The sequence below is a fragment of the Panulirus ornatus genome, chromosome 2, assembly GCF_036320965.1.
Source record: "Panulirus ornatus isolate Po-2019 chromosome 2, ASM3632096v1, whole genome shotgun sequence".
NCBI classification, from domain to species: domain Eukaryota; kingdom Metazoa; phylum Arthropoda; class Malacostraca; order Decapoda; family Palinuridae; genus Panulirus; species Panulirus ornatus.
Window position 1 is genome coordinate 65,472,608 of NC_092225.1, and position 10,000 is coordinate 65,482,607.

Sequence of the window (10,000 nt, forward strand, 5' to 3'; positions counted from 1 at the left end):
ACCCACCACTGGATGTGAGGAGGACCCCAGGCTCGAGGAACGGCTGATGAAATTACCCGAGGATGACCTCGTCATCGTTGCCAGTTTGTAAGTGTTGTGTGGTTGTTAAATCGTTCATTGTGGCACACCTCACATTGGCTGGAGGGGAAATGGTGTGTGTGTGTGTGTGTGTGTGTGTGTGTGTGTGTGTGTAAGCAATCCTATACATTATATAAATGGGACTGGTTCTTTGGAGATGTTTCAGCTTCAGACAGTCAGTGTGTGTGATTGTTTCCTCTGCAAAGGCGGTTTAACTGTCTGCGTTCACTGACTGAGACTGGGGGTCATTTGTACTGAAAAACCCGTTGATGTATTCATAACGCTGACTGACTGGTTGGTTCAGTCACTCTTCGATCGACCGACTGACGGCCTGGTTAACTGACCGGTCAGAATGTTCATATACCGTATGACTGGCAAGAGTGGTTGAACGAAAGATCTACTGTTATCAGTCCGTGAATGTGATCATCTTCATAAAACTATAATTCTGGGAAGTCATTTGGTGCTACAAGATGCAATTAATGTCCAGTTCTTTCCCTTCGTACTAAAGAGGATTTACACAGGAGACAAACGTCATCTATCCCCAGGGGTGAGGAGTTTGTTTACATCGTGAGGAGGTACGAGGAAGCCAGGCAACAGCTGTTGGACTCGACTCACTCACTGATCGTAGCCGAAGTGCCTCAGATGGGGCACAAGACCGAGACACTGAAAGACAGACGAGAGAAGGAGAAGATGGAGACTAAAGAAAGTAAAGATGGAAGAGAAGGTATGAAAGAAGAGGCGGTGACAGTAGAGAGCAGTATGTTAGAGGCAAGTTCTGACACGACGCTTGGAAATGAAGGCAAGACTAAGGAAGATGAAAACACAAAGGGAACTGAAGGCAAGAAAATTGAGAAGACGAAAACTATACCAACTGATAAACCCGAGAATGATCATGGTAGATATACAGAGGACGAGGATGAAGTTAAAACCTCCACTCAGTATGAAGCTAACGAGAAGAATAATAGGATCGAAGAGACCATTGAGAGTACAGAGGAGGGTGCTGGGATCCTCATCAGACGTGCTTTGAAAGGTAACTTTTCCAAGTTATTTTCTGATTTTCCTGACAATTGTCCCTGATCTGTTTTCTTTCTTCCCCTTTCTCTTCAGGTTAGGTTTTCCATCTCTCTCCCGTTTCTTTGAAAATATTTTCATGATTTTTCATTTTGTACTCATGGTGTCCATTAATGACCATCTACTCCTCGGGTGCGCTACCATTTCCATGTTTACATGTCCATGTTTACATGTGATTACTGTTTGTGTGTTACGGGAAGAGAGTTTTACCTTCTAGTTGCGCCCGTCTCTCAACCTTGTATTTGCATGATGTCTTATTCCTGTTTGTAATTACCTACCTGTAATTATTTATTCTACTCTACGGGGAGCCCCATCTTTTGAACATTTTCTATTAGAATACAACTTTCGAATTTTCTGTATGCTCTCTGCATTTACCATATTCTTATTCAGTTTATTCAACCACCACCATTCTTATACTGTACAACTACCTCGTGTTTTTCTTCGTAAGTGCATTCTTTGATTTAATTTCATGTTCTCATTTTGTTCTATCCCTACGTTTCGTTTTGCTTGATTAATCTCTTTTAAAAACTTTAAGGTTGTGATCAGGTCACCCCTCGCTCTTCTCCCTTCCAAGATAGGCACGTTTAAGGACTCTCGTCTTTCCCTGTAACTTAGCTCTCGTGATTCTGGTACCATCTTTTTTGTTATCCTTTGGACCTTCTTTGTTAGTTCTCCATCCTTCTTTAGGTGCATTGACCAAACTTGAGAAGGATATTCTAATCTTGGCGTTATGCAGAACATAATCAGTGCACTGATCATTTCCTTATCACTGAACTTGGAAAGCAATTCTATATTTAGTTAGTGGACAGTTTGTATCCTTGACTGTTCTCCTATGGTGAAATTCTAGCGACAGGTTACAGACGATGCTGACCCCCTTGATCTTTCTTCAGCACAGACTCCTGCTAGATGATAATCATATTGAAAACCTTTTTTCCGCTTTAACCTCACTACTTTACAGTTACTCCGATTGACCTTTGGTATTAGGTTAATTTTGGAGTCTGTTGAGATCCCCTCGTAAGCTGATGCAATCCTCCTTGCTTTTCAATTTCCTCATGACTTCTGCATCGTATGCAGGCAGGAGTCCACACCTTCTGACAAGTCATTCTCTACTTTAGCTCTCCACTGGTGACCTCCATCCATTTTGAAAAGGCTCCTTTGAACGTACTTCCTTTGTTCCCTTCCACTTGGATGCTCTCTCCATCAGAGGAGTCCTACCTTTATCCCTCCCTAGCAATCCAGCCTCCTCTGCTGTGTGTCAAAAGCTTTCCTGGAAGTCTAAAGAAAATCACCCAGATTCCCTTTCGTTTAAGATGGAGTTTACTCTTTGCAGAAATCTAAGAGGTTCGCTAAACATGACCCCCCCCCCCCCATTTCCTTTCCCTAAAACCACCCTCTTTCCCATTCAGGTAACCTTTCCTTTCTATAAAGTCATCCATTTGCTTTCTGATTATCTTTACCAGAACCTTACAGACCATCCTGTAGTTCATAGGTAAGTTTAACGTTTGCCTTTTTCCCTTCCCTTTGTCTCTTTCCAGCGACATCTTGAACAATATTTCCAAAGGTTTATCCAGTGTATCTGCATACATCTTCAGCACTTATGGTGAAACTGCGTCAAAATGTCTATAGGTCGAGTTTCTTTACTATTCTTTTAATGTCTCTTCCAGATACCCAAGTGCTTTCTAACACCTCCTCCCCGTTCCATCTTACTGATGTTATTGTAATCGTGTGATGACATAACTTGTTATTCAGTTCCTCCATATCCTAACATCATCTACATTTCTTCGCTCTGAATCCTTGAGCCTGATTAGCTGCTCTTTAACTGACAATCTACTCTTGATGAATTCATAGAAAAGTTTTGAAATATCTTCTGCCATGTCCACAATATTTTCTGTAAAGTTTCTTTGTTGCTCTCACACTACACCATAAACTCCATCACACTACCCCATTAACTCCCTCACACTGCCCCATAAACTTCCTCACACTGCCCCATTAACTCCCTCACACTGCCCCATAAACTTCCTCACACTGCCCCATTAACTCCCTCACACTGCCCAATAAACTCCCTCACACAACCCCTTTCTTATCCTGCTATACTTGTCTCGCTGTCAAGTGCCTTGTAACTGCTGTCTGGCTAGAGGGTTGCCCATATCTTGACCACTGCGTAACTCGAGGTTCTTTTGCTTTTGACATATTCGATTAAACCTTTTCTTCCGCCTTACCCTTCCTTCCGTAACTGAGGCTAGAGGTTCCTATGTTCCTAGTATTTCATTGTGATTTTCACAGAACGTTTTAACACAAAGTCATGATGCTTAGCTGCTGAACTCCATCTCCCAGCCCATGTTAATGTTAAAGAAAAAAAGCTGAGGTTTGTACACTTTCCACGATTACATTTCATTAGGTCTTTCTCGTCTCTGTTCTTGAAACGTCCACATTTACCACACAGTTGATCTCGTACATAACACGATCACCTTTTCCAATTAGTGTACAGTGTATATTTTTCTTAATGCTAGCTAGTATGTGTGAGGTTAAGATCTAGCAATGATGGTGCATCAGTCCCTCCCATCCTAGCATGTTCACAGTCGTGTTGGTATTGGAAGTTTTCCTGTACAGGCTGTAAAAATTCGTCTCCACAACTCCCTGTCGCCATGTGACTATATCACACGTGTGTGTGTATGTGTGTGTGTGTGTGTATGTGTGTATATGTGTGTGTGTGTGTGTGTGTGTGTGTGTGTGTGTGTGTGTGTGTGTGTGTGTGTGTGATCACTATTCATATGTTATAGGGGGAGAGTTTTACACTCGCGTTGCCCACCCGTAAGATTAGCCTCCCAGAGGTTGGCAAAACCAATGGAACTACCAAATGTAACGTTAGCAGTCAAGGTGGAAAACTTGAATCATGTTAACAAACGGTGAGTGAATGAATGAAGAACTAAGTATTGACCTCATCTTCCCTCCACAGGAGGAGCGGTGTTAGGGAGGGTCAGGTCACTCCTGCAGGTCCTACGAGGTCAGATCACGCCCGGAAACGTCACACAAGACCCATCAGCCCAATATGTCCTCTTCGGCAACAGACAGAAGGGTAGGTACCAGTACCAGTTGTGAGGAGACGGGGAGGCGCGGGGCTTACGTGGTGAGGGTAGACGGTCATGTGGCGGAGGATGGGAGGAGGGGCATCGTGTGGGGAGGAAGGCTTGGTTGCATAGATGGGCTGGGAGGAATGGCTAGAGGGAGGAATGGCTAGAGGGACATACCAAGCAAAAGAAAATCCAGCTCTCTTCCCGTCTCGTGGGTGAGCGAGCAGGTACCCTTCTCTCTCTCTCTCTCTCTCTCTCTCTCTCTCTCTCTCTCTCTCTCTCTCAGCAGTCTATATTTCCCTTCCCTTCACCTCATCTTCCTTTCCTCGCCTCCCTACAATATGTGTGTCTCTCTCCTTCAGGAGGCCTGTCTCTCAGCTTACCTCTCCGGGCAGTGTATACTCCTGAGGAAGGCAAAGGAGGAGATAAAACCCACCCCATCATGGTGTACAGCCTGGATGAAATGTTGGATTTCCACAACATGATCGAGTTAGCAGGTGACGGTGTGGGGGCGTGTCCCTACGCCCAAGAAGCTACGCCCACTCCTGTAAGTCTTCATGCTGATTGGCTGTTCTTTAGTAGATGGATTACAGCGTACTTCATCACGAAAACCCTACTTAGATATGTGTCATACATACGATAACCAAGGTCATCTGTAAATGCATAGTTTGCACCTTTATGAACCCGTGGAGGTGTAAATAATGGCTTTCAGAAATGACTATTTATTTTCATTTGTAATTTGGACGTTATCTTGGGTCTCCTGTCTCACCTCTCAGGATGATGAACGTCCCCGAGTGTTGATGGCCGTTCTGTTGGGGAGGTCCTGGGCCCCGTTCCTGGAGGAGGTGTTCAGTGGCCTCGCCCTGCAGGACTACCCGAAGGATAGGATGGATGTGTGGCTACAGACCAAGGTGAGAGAGAGAGAGAGAGAGAGAGAGAGAGAGAGAGAGAGAGAGAGAGAGAGAGAGAGAGTTACAGACCACACAGACCTAAGGCCCAAGCGATGTGGTTTGGCCTTGATGTTAAGAAAAAAAACCTTGTAAGAGGTAAAACAAAAGGATAGCAAAACAAAGGCTTCCTCCCCACCCTCCACTCCCTCCGGGACACGCCGGCAGGAGAACAGGTAGAAAGATACCTTGTAGGATTAATAAGCCTAAGGGAAACATTTATGGGAAAGTCGTAAGGTAGAATGAACATGAATATGTCATGCATCCCATCACCGACGACATGCATCCCATCACCGACGACATGCATCCCATCACCGACGACATGCATCCCTTCACCGACGACATGCACCCCTTCACCGACGACATGCATCCCTTCACCAACGACATGCATCCCTTCACCGACGACATGCATCCCTTCACTTTATGTTAAAAAGGCATTTGTAAGGATAAACTTGACCCCCAGCCTCTTGACTTACCATGTCTGTATTATTACTGATGTTGAAGAATGAGACGGTAGTTCTCAATTACTCCCTCAGTGCAGTTGACATGTTGGTATGATACTGCAACATGGCCAGGAAGAGACTAGTAGTTCAGAAGGTAGCATGATACACTACTGCGTTATGACGACTGATTAAATGAATTATTCAGTACTGGAGAGTGACAAGTGATGATCAGGCCTAATTTGAAGATATTAGGAGTGTTGCTCTATGTAGGGTTTTACGTAAGAGGTCCTGGCTTGTGGCGACATCTGGCTGTGCTGGTTGGATTATATGGGAATTACGAAAAGTTACAAGCGCGAGAGGTATATATGGGTCATTCCCCCTCACCAGCGCTTCTCGTTTTCTTACAGTCGGGAGAGCAGGAGGAAGAGGTTTCTAGCTTCGTCGACGGTCACAAAGGGGAGTACGCCTCCTTAGCAGTCCTGGAAGATCAGGTGCCAGACATGCAGATGCTGAGGTAAGCCACAAGTACTTGTGCAAAGGTTAGTTGAAACATTTTGTGGTGGCAAACATATGTGGCTCATATGGTGCCACTCTATGCGTGGTATTGATGATAATGGGGCTTAGCGTCACTGTCATGAATCAACCTGTCAAAAAAAGGTAAGGAATAAGTGATTTATGAGTATAGACTTTTCAGAGGGAATGGTGACTTAACCCATTATTGTCAGACTGTATGAAATACAAACAGGAAATTAGCTGCAGCATTTGGAAACAAATGAGGAAATGTGGCGTTTATTTTTTGGTAGAAGATGTTGCATGACGGGTGATATGTGTTGAGGAAAGTGTTGTGTATTGTATGTTGTGTGATGTGTCATGTTATCTGTTTATAGCTGCCTACTTGTACGTACAGAGAGGCAGCTCTGCAGTAGTAGATCCACGTCAAATCTTGTATCTTTTTCATTGTCACAGTGTCTTTCTATTATTAATTTGCTTGTGATTGTATTTACATACTCTTACCTCAGTTCGTTCCACAAGTCAACAATTCTGTTGTTGAAGATATGCATCGCCATATCCCTCTGTTCACAACCATCCTATACGTTGCAAAACCACGCTGAGGGACGTTTGTTAAGAGACTCTCCGTCAAGTGGTTTACGGTCTTGTGTCATATAACGGCTTCCATAAGCTGGCCAGCTGGGCTACAGATGTCGAGGTAATTCGGCGATAATTTCCTGTAGGGACTTATTATCTATTTTTGGCTACCGATGTTACGCTGTCAAACTTGCAGTCCTGCGGAACTTTCCCTGTATCAAATGACAGTTGAAGAGAACAATCAAGGGCTTATCTGCTATGTCTTTAGCGTCTTTCACTGTTTATGGTTGAAATCAATCAGGGACTACCACCGAATTTTCTTTCGTTTCGTTTTATGTCAGAAAGAGATCTTGATCGTGCAGGTCTGTACGTTACAAAAAGTCAGCCTCAACAAGCAATGGAGCTGGAGCTGGAACACGTGTTTTACTTGCTAAATTTGGAATAGAAAAAACAAATGATTTAAGAACTCCTTTGTCTTCATGTACTCGAAGTGAGTCGCCCTTTCTGTAGGTTCAGCAGACTGGATGATGACTCTTGCTTTTGACATAGAATTTTTCCGGGTTTCCACGACTATGATTAATGATATTCGTTTCATACCGATGTTCATTTATATATATATATATATATATATATATATATATATATATATATATATATATATATATATATAAAGTGTGTTAGATATCTGGGAATGGATCTGGCAGCGGATGGAACCATGGAAGCGGAAGTGGATCATAGGGTGGGGGAGGGGGCGAAAATCCTGGGAGCCTTGAAGAATGTGTGGAAGTCGAGAACATTATCTCGGAAAGCAAAAATGGGTATGTTTGAAGGAATAGTGGTTCCAACAATGTTGTATGGTTGCGAGGCGTCGGCTATGGATAGAGTTGTGCGCAGGAGGATGGATGTGCTGGAAATGAGATGTTTGAGGACAATGTGTGGTGTCAGGTGGTTTGATCGAGTAAGTAACGTAAGGGTAAGAGAGATGTGTGGAAATAAAAAGAGCGTGGTTGAGAGAGCAGAAGCGGGTGTTTTGAAATGGTTGGGCACATGGAGAGAATGAGTGAGGAAAGATTGACCAAGAGGATATATGTGTCGGAGGTGGAGGGAACGAGGAGAAGTGGGAGACCAAATTGGAGGTGGAAAGATGGAGTGAAAAAGATTTTGTGTGATCGGGGCCTGAACATGCAGGAGGGTGAAAGGAGATCAAGGAATAGAGTGAATTGGATCGATGTGGTATACCGTGGTTGACATGCTGTCAGTGGATTGAATCAGGGCATGTGAAGCGTCTGGGGTAAACCATGGAAAGCTGTGTAGGTATGTATATTTGCGTGTGTGGACGTATGTATATACATGTGTATGGGGTGGGTTGGGCCATTTCTTTCGTCTGTTTCCTTGCGCTACCTCGCAAACGCGGGAGACAGCGACAAAGCAAAAAAAAAAAAAAAAATACATATATATATATATATATATATATATATATATATATATATATATATATATATATATATATATACCAGCAAGATGGTGTAGATTTTTCATATTTTTCTACAAATTCAAGAAACCTACACCATCATTGTGGTCATTGCTCTGAGTATCACGTGTCTCATTTTTTAGGAAGGACAATATGCTGTTCATTGATGCACTTTCCACCATTTTTTTCTTTACTTGAATATTGTGTTGTGCTGTGAATCGGTTAATACTTTCCTTCTCCTGGTCTTAATATCTTTCTGAACCTTTTCCAATGTCGTCCCAGCTGATACAGTCAACGAAAATGTGAATATCATCGGTGTTTGCAAGCCTAGAATCTGGTAAATTCTCATGAAAAGTAATACAAGTAGTGTTGAAAGCAAACCCAGAAGCAAATTCATGTTGTTTACTCGCACCCGACTTTCCTCCAGTCACAACATTATCATTAAGATCTTCATTTGTAGTTAGATATGGCCTCATTGCCCGTAAATCACAGTGATTTGTAACAGGCCATTGTCAAGTAAGCTTTTATTGAGCTATACACTGGAAAGGTGTTTATCCTAGTATGACGCTGGTAAGTTGAAATTTGGCATCATTATCAAACCGTGATTGCCTTCCTTCTGTGTCTTTGTGAGATGTCTGCATATTAAACTCTTTATTTTCACACGAAGCTTATCTTTATCTACAAGACTGGTGTTTGTATTATCATTAGCTACAACATTTTACACAGAGGACTGAAATAAACTATAACGAAGAATCACTAAGATAAACTACAACGAAGAATCACTAAGATAAACTATAACGAAGAATCACTAAGATAAACTACAACGAAGAATCACTTGCTTTGTTTCTGTCACTGTTTGATAGGATGGACCTTGGAACTACATATTCAACAAGTAAATCTCGTGCTTTAGTACAACTCAAGCATTTAGAAATACCAATAATATCAAAACTCTCCTTCTGTTGTAGTTGCCTCTGATTATGATTTTCTTTCTTGCATACTGCGTACAACTACATAGATTAGTCTTAGAAATAAGTGTTAGGGGATCCAAGTAGTCATGGAGAGAGACAGGGTGTTAGGGGATCCAAGTAGTCATGTAGAGAGACAGGGTCTCTCCACGCGAGATTTTTCTTTTCTTTAATCAAATCGCACAAATCGATTCACCGAAGTGTCCGCCTGAATAGGCAGCATCGAAATCATTAAAGTGTAAGCCGAGTTTCACAATCATATCAGAGCACATGCAGGAATGCATAGACAACGTTGCAGACTTTCTCCTGCAGACAGTGGATGACTGCCTGATTATTAGAACCGAACGCCAACAGAAGGCATTTCTGGTGACGATCTTAGAGAGTAATCTTGAGATTTTGATGTTAGTTTTGCACTTGAAACAACGAACAGATAGGAATCTTGAGATTTTGATGTTAGTTTTGCACTTGAAATAACGAACAAGTTTTCGATATTTCTCCGGAATCTATGATAACTTTTCTTTATGTAAGTCGTTCGTACCTACATGACACACATGTAAACACTGTATTGTTACAGACATCCTGTACCGCATGAGCTACTTCGTCTAACTGGACACCTGGAAAGCAATACCGTTTACGGCAGGAGGCGTTCATGACACAGCATTCCTCCAACCGTCCTTGTCTGACTAAATGTCCAGCCAGCCTGGCCTCGTGTTCTTTGTCCTCTGACTCATTCAAAGCTTGAAAAAAGAAACTGTTGTTAATGGCAACACAAGGCTAACATTTGAGGTGCTTTACAGCTGTCTGTTCTTTGTTGAAAGATCCTTCTGGGGTTCTTCATCACCCATAGCACTACTCCCTGACACACCCA

At 42.7% G+C, this 10,000-nt stretch overlaps 1 protein-coding gene across 1 annotated transcript in view; it reads left to right on the plus strand.

Moving 5' to 3' along the window:
* The window catches only part of LOC139756775 (procollagen-lysine,2-oxoglutarate 5-dioxygenase 1-like), an 89,097-nt gene that overhangs the window by 7,685 nt on the left and 71,412 nt on the right, over positions 1 to 10,000 (plus strand). Inside the window, exons 4-9 of the mRNA XM_071676554.1 lie at positions 1 to 87; positions 624 to 1,108; positions 4,106 to 4,225; positions 4,583 to 4,767; positions 4,997 to 5,131; positions 6,018 to 6,124. The exon at positions 1 to 87 is cut by the window's left edge and continues 23 nt beyond it. Coding sequence (XP_071532655.1) covers positions 1 to 87; positions 624 to 1,108; positions 4,106 to 4,225; positions 4,583 to 4,767; positions 4,997 to 5,131; positions 6,018 to 6,124 — 1,119 coding nt within the window. The remainder of the gene's footprint in view (positions 88 to 623; positions 1,109 to 4,105; positions 4,226 to 4,582; positions 4,768 to 4,996; positions 5,132 to 6,017; positions 6,125 to 10,000) is intronic.